Raw genomic sequence first — 16340 nt, 5'->3', positions numbered from 1 at the left:
CACGGCTCAGCCCAGCTTTGCTGCTGCTGCTCCACCTGTGACAGGGGCTGCAGGGCTTGCACAGCCCAGAACCTGCGAGAAGCTCAGCAGTTCCTCGGTGTGGTTCTGGTGGACGTCCCTGAGGCCAGGGCGGCTTCTGCTTTCTCTTATTCCCTAATGGCCTTGGTGTGACGTAAAAGAGCAATGAATAGAAAAGATGGCGAGGGCTATGATTTATAAAAATGGCTGTGCTTGGGTCGGCCACCCACTGGGAGTCCTAGTGGAGTTCTGTGCTCTTTTCTTCAGCCTCCCTCAGCCTCGGCTGACAGGATCTCCTAGGAAACAGCAGCACCTGGAGATTCTCTCTCTGGCACTCACTCTCGCTCTCGCTCTATCTGCCCGTCTCTCTCTTTCCCACTCAGTCTCTCTCACTTTGAAGATCATCAGTGCTCACTCTTTCAAGTAAATTTAGGATGTTATAAAAAATGGAAAGGGTGAAAATTTAAGAAAAATATCTTCACTAGAAATAAATATTAACCACAGGACAAGACACCCTTGCTAAACTAGATTCCTCTTTTTTAACTCCAGTGTCCGGGCAATGATCCTTCCACTGACTTGTGTGTGGGCTGGTTTCACGCCTCAGCAGTTTGAGAAATTTAAAAAGCTTCTTCCTCAATCAGAGGACAAAGTTTCCATCTGACCATTACTGAGACTACAATTAGCTTACTTTTTCAGGAATCACAAAAGTTGAACTGCCTGATTCGTTCCCTCTGCTTCTGCCCCAGGACAGGAGGAGGCACTAAGTGGACCAGGACACACACTGCCCACCTGCCCCGAGCAATGGCAGTGTCCAGGGGAGGCCTCCACAAGGCCCAGAGTGGGAGCAGGTGTAGGACCTTATATGTGTGTTTATTATCTGCCCTGCCCCTAAAATGAGAGATCTATGAGATGAAGGGCTCTGTTCGATTTTTACACTTATTCTATGCCTAGGAGATTGTGATACTGTTCGTTGTGAGCACTGTGTGCAAACAATGGACTACTATTGCTTCAATTTGATGAGAATTTGCTATTGGATTTTGAATTGAATGAAGAACTGCTCAATAAGGGATTGAAAGCAGACGTGATTTCACCTGTGACCCCAGGGGGCGCCAGTCTTCCTCAGGTCTGTAAGTGACAGAGGGACTGGGAGGATGAGACTCCCAGCCACGGGTAGACTCTTGAGGAACAGTGGTTTTTCTGCTACTCCGTGTTGAATTCTTTGTTTAGTGGAGGGTGAAGCTGGTGATTATAGAGTGAAAGTATGTCAGTGTAGAACTTAAACGAAAAATAAGAAACGGGGGGTGGGGTGAGGAAGGAGGGAGGTCATCGTGGGAAGTGGCATTATGCTCTCACAACTGTGGATAGGATGCCCCGGCCTTGTGCAGTGGGTAAAACCTCAGTATGCAGCACCAGCATCCCACATGGGCACCGGTGGAGTCCTGGCTGCTCCTCTTCCAAACGAGCTCCCTGATAATGGCCCAGGAAAGCAGCAGTGAATGGAACAAGTGTTTCAGCCCTGGCAATCATTTGGGAGACCTGAACGAAGTTGCATGTCCCAGCTTTTGCCAGGCACAGCCTCAGCAGGTGCAGCCATTGGAGGAGAGAACCAGCAGATGGAAGAAAACTCTCTGTCACTGTCTGTGTGTGTGTGTGTAAAGCCTGGACTTTCATAAGAAAATAAATCTTTTTAAAAACTGTCCATGTGAAATTGGTATCTTTTATAAAATTTTCTAATCACCTGTATGTAAACTATTTTTCCTTGTAATATCTATAATGTTTTCTCTTGTATTCTATGAATCTCAAATGATGCTCTAGATTCAAACTCAGAAAGAATATTTGCTTTCCTTTAAAACATCAGGGACATGGTCATGTCTGTGCTGCTGCTGCCAAGGAAGAGGAAAGGAGGGAGCCTCAGAGGAGTCACCCTGGTCCCTTCCACCCGACCCTGCAGGACCTTCAAGCCTGGCTGCTCTGAGAATCACTCTCAGCAGATGGGGCCCAGGAGCAGCAGCTGGGGCGAACAGTCTCACACTTCTGCTTTCCTTGGGGGTTTTTGTTAGGACTTCTATCACTGTGGTATCAACATTACTACTACTATAAATATAACCATGCTGACAGTAGTAAGTGGCAGCATCGTCACACTGCACGCCGCTGATGGTGAGAGTGAACTGTGTCCCAGATCCACTGCCTTTGAACCGCGATGGGACCCCAGATGCCAGAGTGGATGCCAGATAGATCAGGAGCTTGGGAGGCTGCCCTGGTTTCTGCTGATACCAGGATAATTCATTGCTAATGCTCTGACTGGCCTGGCAATTGATGGTGACTGTGCCTCCCACAGCTGCAGACACAGAGGCTGGAGTCTGGGTCATATCATAGGCACATCTGGCACCTGAGTAGGGAAACAGAAACACAGAGACCACACTCATCCTCACGTTCTAAGAGGACACTCCTGCAGAGACCACAATGCCCTGGCCACACTGCCCGAGGCCGTTCCTGCTGCTGGCCTTCCTTACCTGGGAGCCAGAGCAGCAGGAGCCCCAGCAGCTGAGTGGGGGCCCTCGTGTCCATGCTGGGTCCTGCCTGGCACTGCCTCCTGCATGGGGTGGGAGCAGCCTGGGCCTAAATGCCCAGAGAGGTGGGCGGTGCTCTGGGGACATGCAAATGAGCAGGGGCGGGGCAGGGCTGTGCCCAGCTGAAGGGCCCAGGGCAGCTCAGAACTCAGCCCAGGGGCTGTGTCTCCAGGTGCCCCAGCTCAGACCAGGGCTGCACACGTTTACCTGCAGTGCACATGCTTCTACCGGGAGACGTCACCTCCCAAAGTCACTGAGGGACACTTACAAAAACTTTAGGTGAACTGATGACCTGATCCTATAATCTTTTCATGGGTAGGTTGCAATTCTGTAGAAGAAAGTCAATTTTCTAGGGAAAATTAGTTATGTTTTAAAGCTGAGGTCCATGTCTTTAATTGCTTGTCCTCTGATGTCCTCACATTGTCCCCTCACGGCAGACCGCTGCTCCAGGGAGATGGTCTCTGAGAGACAAGACTTCTGTCCACACTCACCTCTGTACTGATCAGAATAAACATCCTCAGAACAAGCGGCTGCCAGAGACCAGGACTCAGAAGGAGACGCAGGTGCTTAGAGGAGAGATCACACAGGTGCGCTCTCCCATCTGCAGCCAGAGTTCCGAGTCAAGGATACAGGAGGAAAACAGAAGTGCATGTTTCAAGGAGTCACCATAGGTCTGAGGAACATCAAGAAAATAACTTCCTTCTCCCCCCTGTGCAGAATATTCACACATTTCTTAAGAAATCCAGAGAGTGGGGTAGTGCTATGGTACAGCAGGTTAACGCTCTGGCCTGAAGCGCCTGCATTTCCTATGGGTGCCAGTTCCAGACCCAGATGCTCCACTTCTGATCCAGCTCTCTGCTGTGACCTGGGAAAGCAGGAGAAGATGGTCCAAGTCCTTGGCCCCTGCACCTACGTGCGAGACCCGGAAGAGGCTCCTGACTCCTAGATTCAGATTTGCACAGCTCCAGGCGTTGTGGCCATGGCGTGGGGGATGAACCAGTGGATGGAAGACCTCTCTCTCTCTCTACCTCTCACTCTAACTCTATCTTTCAAATAAATTTAAAAAAAGAAAGAAAGAGAGAGAAAGAAAGAAAGAGAAAAGAAATCCGGAGAGGACAGAAAACTAGCATCGTAGAACAGTGGATTAAGCTGCCACTTGCAATGCCAGCAGCCCACATCAGAGACTGGGTTGAATCCCCACTGCTCCACTTCTGATCCCATTTCCTGCTAATGCTCACATTTTGAGGCAGCAGAAAATGGCCCAAGTTCTCGTTTTCCTGCCCCACAGGGGAGCCCAGGGGCAGTTCTGGCTCTGGGCTTCTGCTTGGCCAGGAACTCACTGTTACAGCCATTTGTGGAGAGCATCAGCTTCAGAAACCCTCTCTCTCTCTCTCTCTCGCTGTCTTTGCCTCTCTCCAATGTTCAGTCTTAGAAGTAAAGAAATAAATATTTTGAAAAATGTTAATATTTATGAAAATAATCTTTATTAACAATAAGTATTAGCATCAAAACAAGACACCCTGCTAAACTGGGCTCTGTTTTTTTTTTTTTAACTTATTTAATTTATTTGAAAGACAGAGAGAGAGGTCTCCATCTGCTGGATGGAGACTCCCCAATGGCCATAACGGCTGGAGCTGCACCAATCCGAAGCCAAGATCCAAGAGCTTCTAGCAAGTCTTCCATGCGGGCGCAGGGGCCCAAGGACTTGGGCCATCTTCTCCTGCTTTCACAGGTATAGCAGAGAGCTAGAGCAAAAGCAGAGCACTGGTACTAGAACCAGCACCCATATGGTATGCGGGCTCTTCAGGCCAGGTGTTTAACCCACTGTGCCACAGCGCCATGGGCTCTAGTATTTTTACATCCAGTGTCTGGGCACTGATTCTTCCACTGATCTCTGTATTCGCTGGTTTCATGCCTCAGCTTTTTGAGAAATTTAAAAAGCTTTTTCCTTAATCGAAGGACGATTTGACCGTCTGACCATTACTGAGCCTACAGTTAGTTTATTTTTCAGGAAACACGGTGTTGAACTGCCAGATTCCTTCCCTCTGCCTCTGCAGGAGGATGCACTAGGTGGACCTGGACACCCACTGCCCACGTGCCCCCCAAATTGGCAGTGTCCAGGGGAGGAACTCACTTGAAGCATAGTGGAAGAAGGTGTTAAACATATGTTTGAATATTTGCCCTGATCATTAAAAAAAGAACTATGAGATAAGGAGATCTGTTCGATTTTTTTCCATTTCTTCTGCGTCTACAAAAGATTGTGATACTGTCAGTCGTGTGCCTTTGTGTACACACAATGAAGCCACTGTCATTTCATTTCGATGAGAACTGTCTATCTGATTTTGCATTGAATGAAAAACTGCCCTATCAGGGATTGAAAGCTGATGCGATTCCATCATGGACCCCCGGGGGCGCCAGTGCACCTCAGGTCTGGTAGTGACAGAGGGTTGGGAGGATTGAGACTCACAGGCTTGTCTAGACTCTGGAGGAACAGTGGTTTTTCTGCTCACTCCTCGTTGAATTCTTTGTTTAGTGGAAGGCTGAGCTAGTGTTTATAAAGTACATTGAAAGTATGTGGTAAAATTTAAATGAAAAAATTTAAAAAAAAGAAGAGCAGTAGGGTGGAAGTGAGGAAGGAAGGAGAGTATGGTGCAAAGTATCATGAATTCTCAAAATGTGTATATGACAGCCAGTGCTGTGGTGTAGTGGATAAAGCAACCCCTGCTATGCCAGCATCATACTTGTGCACCTGTTGGAGTCCTGGCTTCTCCAATCCAGCTCCATACTAACGGCCTGGGAAATCAGCTGAAGATATCCCAAGGGTTTGGGCCCTGGCACCCATGGGAGACCTGAAGGAAGTTCTGGTTCTTAGCCTTGGCCTGACATAGTCTTGGCCATTGCAGCCATTTGTAGAGTGTAATAGCAGATGGAAGATCTCTCTCTCTCTCTCTCTCTCTCTCTGAGTGTGTGTGTGTGTTTGCACGTGTGTGTGTAACTGACTTTCAAATAAGCAAATAAATCTATTTTAAAAAAATAAAGCTGGGGCCAGCACTATGGTGTTGCAGGGTAAGCCACTGCCTGCAGTGCCGGCATCCCATATGGGTGCCGGTTCTAGTCCCAGCAGCTCCTCTTTCAAATCTGTTCTCTGCTATGTCCTGGGAAAGCAGTAGAAGCTTACCCATGTCCTTAGGCCCCTGAACATGTGTTGGAGATCAGGAAGAAGGTCCTGGCTCCTGGCTTTAGGTGGGGCAGATCCCCCAGTTGCAGCCATCTGGGGAGTGAACCAGCAGATGGAAGACTCTCTCACTCTCTCTCTATGTCTGCCTCTCTGTGACTCTTAACTTTCAAATAAATAAATAAATAAATATTTTCAAAAATGGATACTTTGCCTGCATTAAAGTAAGTTAAATCCATGTATCTTGGTTAATAAAACCATGTAAGAGCTAACAGTGCTATATGCATTTCCAGTGTTTCACTGGGGCTTACTCTAGACTTAGAGGTAAGTGCACGAAGTGTTAGGAATACCCCAGGCTGCTTCTCTGGAGCTGTCACCCATAGAAGAGCTCAAGGAGTGGTGACCCCAGTCAGAGTCTGGAGCGGCCTCCACATTCAACATCTCAGGAGTTTTCAAGGAAGTCCTTATACTATTTTTTCTCTGTGTGTGTGCGTCTGTTTGTGTGTGTAGCACAGACTTTGAATAAGCAAATAAATCTTTTTTAAAAATTGTATCTATGAAATTGATATCCTTTATATAATTTATATTATCACTTGCAGTTTAACTTGTTTTGCTAGGAATACATATAATGATTTCTCTTTTGCTCTGTGAATCCCAAATGAGGTTCTGGCTTTGATAATCAGAAAGAATAATTGATTTCCTTTAGCACAGTAGGGACATGACAAGTCTGTGCTGCTGCCGCCAAGGAGGAGGAAAGGAGGGAGCCTCAGAGGAGTCACCCTGGCCCCTTCCACCCGACCCTGCAGGACCTTCCAGCCTGGCTGCTCTGAGAATCACTCTCTGCAGATGGGGCCCAGGAGCAACAGCTGGGGCAGCCCAGCCTCACACTTCTGCTTTCCTGGGGGGTTTCTGTTCGGGTTTGTATCACTGTGGTACCATCAGTACTACTACTATAATAACTGTATAGTAAGTGGCAGCATCTTCACACTGCACGCCGCTGATGGTGAGAGTGAACTGTGTATCAGATCCACTGCCTTTGAACCGCGATGGGACCCCAGATTCCAGAGTGGATGCTTCGTAGATCAGGAGCTTGGGAGGCTGCCCTGGTTTCTGCTGATACCAGGCTAAGTAGTTACTATAAACACTCTGACTGGCCTGGCAATTGATGGTGACTGTGCCTCCCACAGCTGCAGACACGGAGGCTGGAGTCTGGGTCATCACGATGGCACAGCTGGCACCTGAGAAGGGAAAGAGAAACACAGAGACCACACTCATCCTCACGTTCTAAGAGGACGCTCCTGCAGAGACCACAATGCCCTGGCCACACTGCCCGAGGCCGTTCCTGCTGCTGGCCTTCCTTACCTGGGAGCCAGAGCAGCAGGAGCCCCAGCAGCTGAGTGGGGGCCCTCGTGTCCATGCTGGGTCCTGCCTGGCACTGCCTGCTGCATGGGGCAGGAGCAGCGTGGGCCTAAATGCCCAGAGAGGTGGGCAGTGCTCTGGGGACATGCAAATGAGCAGGGGCGGGGCAGGGCTGTGCCCAGCTGAAGGGCCCAGGGCAGCTCAGAACTCAGCCCAGGGGCTGTGTCTCCAGCTGCCCCAGCTCAGACCAGGGCTGCACAAGTGTACCTGCAGTGCACATGCTTCTACCAGGAGACGTCACCTCCCAAAGTCACTGAGGGCCACTTGCCAACATTTTAAGTGAACTGGCAGACAAGTTCAGTTATCTGGGGATTCTGAAGGAGAAAGTCCCTTTTCCAAGAAAATAATTACATCATAGAATGTGAAGTTAATGTCTTTTCCCTTTTGAGTGAGTGGCTGGGCTCTGATATCCTCCCAATGTCACTGTGTGCTCACGTGGGGTCCATTCTACAGCACACAGAGAACAGCTAACTGTAAGCTGAGCGAGCACACAGCTCCTCTGAGAGAGAATCTGTTGGGTAAGTATCTTGATGACCTCCTGTCAGTGTAGGTGTGTGACAGCCGCAGGGTCAGCTATCAAAGGACGAGAGTGGAGGAGGAGGCTACGATTGGTTGATCTGTCCCAACGGAGGTCAGAATTTGGAAATACAGGAAAATGAGCTGAGTGATGAGAAGCTACCAAGTGGGTGAGAAAAGAGTTTGGAATGCAGATGTGACACTGACTTGCAGTCCCCTGGGGTGGAGGAGGCTCTGAGAGAATGGCAGTCGGGGCACAGCTGCAGGAGGGACTGGGTGACAGATGTGGGTCCCCGTGGAATGAGGCAGAGACAGTGAGGAGCTGTGTGTGTCACCCCATTCTGGGCTGGTCTCCTGTGTTATTTTAAACTCTGGCCTCAGTTATGGGATGAACATGGCCATGTGGAAGGAATAGATTTAACATTATATAGACCTGAGTTCAAAACCAGCACCCGGGAGCCAGCGCTGTGGTACAGCAGATTAACGCCCTGACCTGAAGCACCAGCATCACATATGGGCGCCGGTTCCAGACCCGGCTGCCCCACTTCCCATCCAGCTCTCTGCTATTGCCTGGGAAAGCAGTGGAAGATGACCTGAGTCCTGGGCCCCTGCACCCACCTGGGAGCCCCAGAAGAAGCCCTTGGCTCCTGGCTTATGGCTCCTGGCTTCGAATCGGCACAGCTCTGGCCTTTGTGGCCAATTGGCGAATGAATCAAAGGATGGAAGACCTCTCTCTCTGTCTCTCTCTCTGCCTCTCCTCTCTCAGTGTAACTCTGACTTTCAAATAAAATAAATAAATCATTAAGAAAAAAATAAAAACAGCACCCGCACTTGCTCACTATGGGAGTCTGGGCAACCCAACTAACAGAGAGTCTTCCTCTTTGCTCTTATTCCCTAATGGCCTTGGTGTGATGTAAATGAGCAATAAATAGAACACACTGGAGGGGTATGATTTATAAGGAACGGCTGTGCATGGATCCTGCCACACTCTCAGGAGTCCTACATGGAGTTGTCTGCTCTGGCCATCTGGGGTGTGAATCCACCGATAGACGATCTCCATCCTTCCTTCCCTCACTGTCACTACGTCTTTCAAATCAACAAATCTTTAAAAAAGAGAGAGAGAGAGAGAGATCAGTTTGCAATATGAGAATACATATTAATGTCATGGCTCTCCTGATTCTGAGGTTTAATCACACTTGAATAATGTCAGTGACTAAGTAAATCTGCTTTGAGAAACCCATGACAGTTAGGAGAGGAACGCAGAGAGGAAGAACGAAGAATAAAACAAGGCTCCTTCCTCCTGCTCCTAGCCTAGCAGCCCTCCTCCCAGTCCTATGGCTGCGCAGACAGACTCCCTTGATTTTGGTTGTCCGTATCCATTACCCATTAGAACATTGCTTAAGTTAGTCAATCCTCAGGCCCAAGATGGGAGAGAAGTTTACCAATAAAACCAGTCAACCAACACCCAACCACAAAGAACAACCCAAACCCACAGCAATCCCCGGGAGCTCACCACCTGTAGGCTATTCGTATTTTGTCTTCTTCCTATATTTTCCTGCTAACGTTTGCTTTGCAGCATCTCCTGCATTTCCTTCTATATTCCATATTACAGCTATCTCAGCTGTAATACGTGAGAGAGATAAGCTGTGGTGCAGGTACTCTGCCCCCCTTTGCCACTACGGAAAGAAATTCTAACTGCTACTGGGGGCTCTTTCATGGCCAATATTCCTCTTTCTAAACTTTGGGACAATCATTAGGGTTGCATAAATTGATGTTTATGACCCTTGAAAAAAATTACAAAAATTTCAAGAGTCCGAGTGAGAGATCGTGTGGAAATCAGGGCTGGAGAGAAAAGATCAATACGGGAGTTTTTTTTGGTAGCTGTAAGAGAAGCTAAGGAAACGTCAAATGTGTTCAGGAGAGAAACAAGGAGATGGTAATATAGAAAGAGCTCCAAGGTCTCTGTCTCTGATTGAGTAATCACATAGACAAGCTGGGCACACAGACATGTGTGTGTTTAGAGTTAAGGTGGGATGCTCCAGGGGAGGAGAAGCAGCCCTGGCAGTTGAACTTGCCTGAACGGCCTCCCCTGGGAGGTTTCTGCTCTAGCCCCAGTCCTCGTGGGAGGGACATCAAAGCCTACAGCACTTTCAACTTCTACGCTGCAGAGGGTACTATCTGTCTCTTACCCAAGTTGAATCAAGAACCAGATACAAACCAGAAAACAGACATATTTGGGAGCTCAACCTGAACCTCACTGTCTCCTTCTCCACTAGACAAACAAGATGTTTTCTTACAAAATGACTTGTTTATAAATTCCCACACCAAGTCCATCTCCTCTTGCTTGATCCTGAGAATGGCCTGCCACAGCCTGGCACTCTGTTCCTCTTCTTAGAACTAAGGGTTTCAGATTGTTCTAGGTTCCAGTGTGTTTCTGAGTGAATATTCCAGGCTCCTAAAGAGACATGCAGCCTATGGACTCTGTCAAATGTTGTGACTGAAGAGCAAGGAGACAGTCCAGGCTGGTGCTGAGACCAGAGTAGGGGATCTTTGCATCCGATCAGCTTGGAGCTGTTGTTGACTTCCTCTGGGAACACAATCTGTAATGGTAAAGGTCAAGCAAGATCAAAGTGCTTCCAGGACCTGCACTCATGGACAGACTGAACCTGTAGGGTTAGGCAGTTGGTTTATTAAAAAAAAAAAAAAAGAAGGAAGGAAAAACAACAACAACTCATCTGGACAATGCCAGAGCTGCAGAATTCATCAATGCTGTGATGCTTATCTTGTGTCATTTCAAAATAATGAGACACAAGACACTGGAAGAACCATCCATTCTATTTCTGTAATTTGGCTCATTCGCCTCACCTGGCACACAGAACAACGGATGTCCAAGACCAGGACCAGTGACATTCCCTGGCCGCTCCTGGACTGCCCAATGGTGCTGAGCCCTAGACCTCTACAAGGTCGAGTTAAAAGTCCCTGAGTCAGAGGGCTGTGCCTGGGGATGTGGGCGGAGCATGTGAGGCCCCAGGAATGAATGGAGGGCAAATTGTGGGGGTACGGATGCTGGCACAGCCTCATGACCTCATTCCTACTGGAGACGCCTGCACTTCAGGGATTCTATGTGCTCCTTTCTCTTATTAGAATATTTTGGAATTCCTAAGGAGGGGCCATGGTGATAGGGTTTTGTTGCCAGCCCCAGGTTCCTGGACTCACTTGCAAATAGAAATTAACAAAAGGGCAACCTGCAGTGCAGACAAGGTTTCCTGTGGTCTTGCGCAGGAACACAGGGGAGGGAACACAGCAGGCAGCAGTCCCTCCGACTGGTCCCCCAAAGGGAGCTAAGCCCCTGCTTCTATGGGCTTGGGGAGACAGAGCAGTTTCTCTAGGCACATGGCACCTAGATCAGCACCCAGCCTGTGGTTGTGGCTCATCCCCCTCGACCCCCAACAGTTCAGTGTGCACCCAGCTCTGCGCTCTGTGTGGGAGCTGTTAGCTATCTCTCCCATGACACGCTCCAAGTGGCGGTGTTGCTCCCCCGAGGAAGGTCACATATTGGTCACGTTGCACTATTCTGAGCATGCACTCAGATTGGGGAAGTGCTTAACTGGGCACTGGGCTCTTTTGTGGTTAGGAGGCTACTGCCCCCCACATAGCCCAGATGGAGTTCCTGAGCCCTGGCATCAGCCTGGCCCTTGGGTTGCTCACATCCCACACTGAGTGCCTGGTCTAATCCCAGTCTGCTCCTGATGCCAGCTTCCTGCTCATGTGCCCCCTGAGAGTGAGGGCTCAGGGCCTGGGTCCCTGCCATCTCCGTGGGAGGCCTGGGTGGAGTCCTGGGCTACTGGCTTCAGCCCGGCCTTTGGGGGTACAGAAGATCTCTCTCTCTCTCTCCTCTCCTCTCCTCTCCCTCTCAGTCTCTCTCACTTTGTTTTTCACCAATGCTCAGTCTGTCAAGTAAATAAATAAATATATATTTTTTGAAAGGCAGAGTTACACACAGAGAGAAGGAGAGGCAGAGAGGGGAAGAGAGAGAGAGAGAGAAAGGAGAGAGAGAGAAAGAGGTCTTCCATCCATTGGTTCAGTCCCCAATTAGCCACAATGAGCAGAGCTGTGCCAATCGGAAGCCAGGAGCAAGGAATCAGGATCCAGGAGCTTTCTCCAGGTCTCCTATGCAGGGTCAGGGGCCCAAGGACTTGGGCCACCTTCCACTGCTTCCCCAGTCCACAGCACAGAGCCGCATCTGAGGGAGCAGCCAGGACTTGAACCTGCACCCATATGGGATGCCAGCACTGCAGGTGGTGGCTTTACCTGCTAGGCCACAGCGCTGACCCCTGGGCACTGATTCTTCCGCTGACCTGTGTGTTGGCTGGTTTCATTCCTCAGTGATTTCAGACATTTAAAACCTTTTTCCTCAATCCAATGACAACTTGGCCGTGTGACCATTACCGAAACTACAATTAGTTTATTTTTTCATGAAGCACAAATGTTGAACTGCACGGTAAGATCCCTCTGCCTCTGCCTCTTCCCTCAAGAGAGGAGGATGCACTACGAGGACCTGGACACCTGCTGCCCGCTTGCCCTGAGCAAGGGCAGTGCTCCTGGGGAGGAATCTCGTGTGGGGCAGAATGGGAGAGATGTAGAAACCTTGTATGTTTGGTTTTTTTCTTTTCTTCTTTTTTTTTTTTTTTTTTTTTTTTTTTTTGGACAGGCAGGTTTAGACAGTGAGAGAGAGAGAGAAAGGTCTTCCTTCAGTTGGCTCAACCCCCAAATGGCTGCTATGACCGGCACGCTGAAGCCAGGAGCCAGGTGCTTCTCCTGGTCTCCCATGCGGGTGCAGGGCCCAAGCACTTGGGCCATCCTCCACTGCCTTCCCGGGCCATAGCAGAGAGCTGGCCTGGAAGAGGAGTGACCGGGACAGAATCCGGAGCCCCACTGGGACTAGAACCCAGTGTGCCGGCGCTGCAGGCAGAGGGTTATCCAAGTGAGCCACGCATATCTGCCCTACCCACAAAATGAGAGATCTATGAGATGAAGGGCTCTGCTCAACTTTTTACAATTACTCTATGCCTAGGAGATTGTGATACTGTCAGTCATGTGCAGTCCTGTAGAAACAATGAAGCTTCTGTAGATTCAAATCGATGAGAAGTTTCTATTTGATTTTGGATTGCATGAAGAACTGCTCAATCAGGGATTGAAAGCTGATGCAATTCCATGTGTAACCCCCAGGGGGCGCCAGTGCACCTCATGTCTGGCAGTGACAGAGGGATTGGGAGGACTGAGACCACAGCCTTGTCTAGACTCTGGAGGAACAGTGGTTTTTCTGCTCACTCATCGCTGAATTCTTTGTTTACTGGAAGGTTAAGCTGGTGGTAATGAATTGAACGTGTGTCCAAGTAAAACCTCAAAGAAAAAGAGAGGAGGATGGGAGTGAGGAAGGAGGGAGGACATGGTGGGAAGTGGCATTATGCCCTCACAACTGTGGATAGGATAGCCTGGCCTTGTGCAGTGGTTTAAGGCGCCAAAGGCAGTACCAGTATCCCAATGGGCACCGGTGGGAGTCCTGGCCGCTCCACTTCCAATCCAGGTCTCTGCTTGGCCTGGGAAAGCTCCTGTAGATGGCTCCAGTGTTGGAGCCCTGGCACCCATGTGGGAGACCTGAAAGAAGCTCCATCTCCAGCTCTTGCCAAGCACTGCCTCAGCCTCTGCAGCCATTGGAGGAGAGACCAGCAAATGGAAGGGAACTCTCTCTCAGATACTGTGTGTGTGTGTGTGAAACAGGAACTTTCAAAAAGCAAATAAATATTATTAAATAACTGTAGATATGAAATCGGTTTCTTTCATAAAATTTTATAATCACCAATATTTAAAATATTTTTCCTTGTAATAACTGTAGTGTTCTCTCTTTTGCTCTATGAATCACAAATGATGTCCAGCTTTGAACTCAGAAAGAATAGTTGATTTCCTTTAGCACAGTAGGGACATGGTCATGTCTGTGCTGCTGCTGCCAAGGAGGAGGGAGGGAGGAGCCTCAGAGGAGTCACCCTGGCCCCTTCCACCCGACCCTGCAGGACCTTCAAGCCTGGCTGCTCTGAGAATCACTCTCAGCAGATGGGGCCCAGGAGCAGCAGCTGGGGCAGCCCAGCCTCACACTTCTGCTTTCCTGGGGGGTTTTTGTTCGGGCTTGTATCACTGTGGTATCAGCACTACTACTATAATAATAGCTTTGACAGTAGTAAGTGGCAGCATCGTCACACTGCACGCCGCTGATGGTGAGAGTGTATTGTGTATCAGATCCACTGCCTTTGAACCGCGATGGGACCCCAGATGCCAGAGTGGATGCAGAATAGATCAGGAGCTTGGGAGGCTGCCCTGGTTTCTGCTGATACCAGGCCAAATTGCTGTAAATGTCCTCACTGGCCTGACAATTGATGGTGACTGTGCCTCCCACAGCTGCAGACGCGGAGGCTGGAGTCTGGGTCATCACGATGGCACAGCTGGCACCTGAGAAGGGAAACAGAAACACAGAGACCACACTCATCCTCATGTTCTAAGAGGACGCTCCTGCAGAGACCACAATGCCCTGGCCACACTGCCCGAGGCCGTTCCTGCTGCTGGCCTGCCTTACCTGGGAGCCAGAGCAGCAGGAGCCCCAGCAGCTGAGTGGGGGCCCTCGTGTCCATGCTGGGTCCTGCCTGGCACTGCCTCCTGCATGGGGTGGGAGCAGCCTGCTCCTAAATGCCCAGAGAGGTGGGCGGTGCTCTGGGGACATGCAAATGAGCAGGGGCGGGGCAGGGCTGTGCCCAGCTGAAGGGCCCAGGGCAGCTCAGAACTCAGCCCAGGGGCTGTGTCTCCAGCTGCCCCAGCTCAGACCAGGGCTGCCCAAGTTTACCTGCAGTGAGCATGCTCCTTCCGGGAAAGTTCACCCTCCAAAGCCACTGAAGGACATTTGTAACAACCTTAAATGAACAGGAAATCAAGATAGCATTATCTCTTCATGATTGCATTGGGATTCTGGAGGAGAAAGTCACTTTTCTAATGAATAGTTTACACTTTAAGGCTGAGGTCATTGACTTTACCTGTTTGTCCTCTGATGCCCTCACATTGTCCCCTCATGGCAGACCGCTGCACCAGGGAGATGGTCTCTGAGAGACGAGACTTCTGTCCACACTCACCTCTGTACTGACTCAGAATAAACATCCTCAGAACAAGCGGCTCCAGAGACCAGGACTCAGCAGGAGAACGCAGGTGCTTAGAGGAGAGATCACACAGGTGCGCTCTCCCCTCTGCAGCCAGAGTTCTGAGTCAAGGATGCAAGAGGAAAAGATAAGTGAAAGTTTCAAGGAGTCACCATAGGTCTCAGGAACATCACGAAAAATAACTTCCCTCTCTCCCCTTCTGGAACCCTTTAGGTTTTTCTTAAGAAATCCGAATAATAGGGAAGGCTGGCATCGTGGAACAGCTGATAGGGCTGCCACTTGCAATGCCAGCAGCCTACCTCAGAGACTGGGTTGAATCCCCACTGCTCCACTGCTGATCCCATTTCCTGCGAATGCACACCCTGGGAGGCAGCAGACAATGGCCCAAGGTCTTGGATTCTTGCACCATCCAGGGGCAGTTCTGGCTCTGGCCTTCTGCTTGGCCAGGAACTCACTGTTACAGCCATTTGTAGAGTGCACCAGGTTAAAGAACATATTTATCTCTATCTCTCTTGCCTTCTCTCTCTCTCTCCCTCTCTCTCTCTCTCTCTCTCTCTCTCTCTCTCCTCTCCTCTCCTCTCTGTTCCTCTCAATCTCTCTCAGTCTTTGTCTCTCTCCAATGCTTGAGTTTTAGGTAAATAAATATTTTGAAAAATAGAAAATGGTACCATGGAAGGAAGTTAACCTCATTAGAAATAACTGTTAAGCACAGTGGAAGACACCCTCTTAAAACTGGGCTCTGTTTTTTGTTATCTCCAGTGTCAGGGCACTGCTTCTTGCCACCGACCTGTGTGTTACCTGGTTTCATGCTACAGGAACGTGAACATTTAAAGACTTTTTCGGCAATCACAGGATACTTTGGCTCTGGGACCATTCCCAGACCACACCTTAGCTCTTTCCTAGAAACACAAGTGTAGAACTGACTGATGCATTTCTCTGCCTCATCCCTGTCTAGGCTGACACTGAGGATGCACACGTGCACCTGGACACCACAGGCCCCTTGTCCTGAGCGATGGTGCTGCTCCAGGGGAGGCCTCTACCATGGAGCCGAGAGGGAGCAGGGGTAGAACGTCATTGGTTTATTATCTGCCCTGCCTAACTTGTGCCAACGATTCTATGCCTAAGGTTGTGCTACTGTTATTTGTGGGCTGTTGTGGACAAACAATGAGGCTGCTATTGGTGCAATTCGATGAGAATTTTCTATTGATTTTGGATTGAGTGAAGAACTCTGCTCTATCAGGGATGAAAGCTGACACGATTTCACCTGGGACCCCCAGGGGAATCCAGTGAACCCTAGGTCTGGTAATGACAGAGGCCCCGGGAGGATTGAGACTCAAAGCCTTGTCTAGACTCTGGAGCAACAGTGGTTTTTCTGCTCACTCCTCGTTGAATTCTTTGTTTAGTGGAAGGCTGAGCTACATTGAAAGTATCTCATAAAACATA

At 49.4% G+C, this 16340-nt stretch overlaps 2 gene segments (V, D, J or C); both read right to left on the bottom strand.

Annotated features, from left to right (window-relative positions):
* Positions 1-6687: 6687 nt before the first annotated feature.
* LOC133772392 (Ig kappa chain V region 3381-like) lies at positions 6688-7180 on the bottom strand. The segment is given in 2 exon segments: positions 6688-7001; positions 7126-7180. Coding segments are annotated over 2 exon segments (369 nt in total).
* A 6462-nt stretch (positions 7181-13642) lies between these two features.
* LOC133772391 (Ig kappa chain V region 3381-like) lies at positions 13643-14381 on the bottom strand. The segment is given in 3 exon segments: positions 13643-13702; positions 13850-14202; positions 14327-14381. Coding segments are annotated over 3 exon segments (468 nt in total).
* Positions 14382-16340: the final 1959 nt, after the last annotated feature.

Source organism: Lepus europaeus, chromosome 13 (assembly GCF_033115175.1).
Source record: "Lepus europaeus isolate LE1 chromosome 13, mLepTim1.pri, whole genome shotgun sequence".
NCBI classification, from domain to species: Eukaryota; Metazoa; Chordata; class Mammalia; order Lagomorpha; family Leporidae; genus Lepus; species Lepus europaeus.
This window is presented reverse-complemented; position numbering and strand designations above follow the sequence as displayed.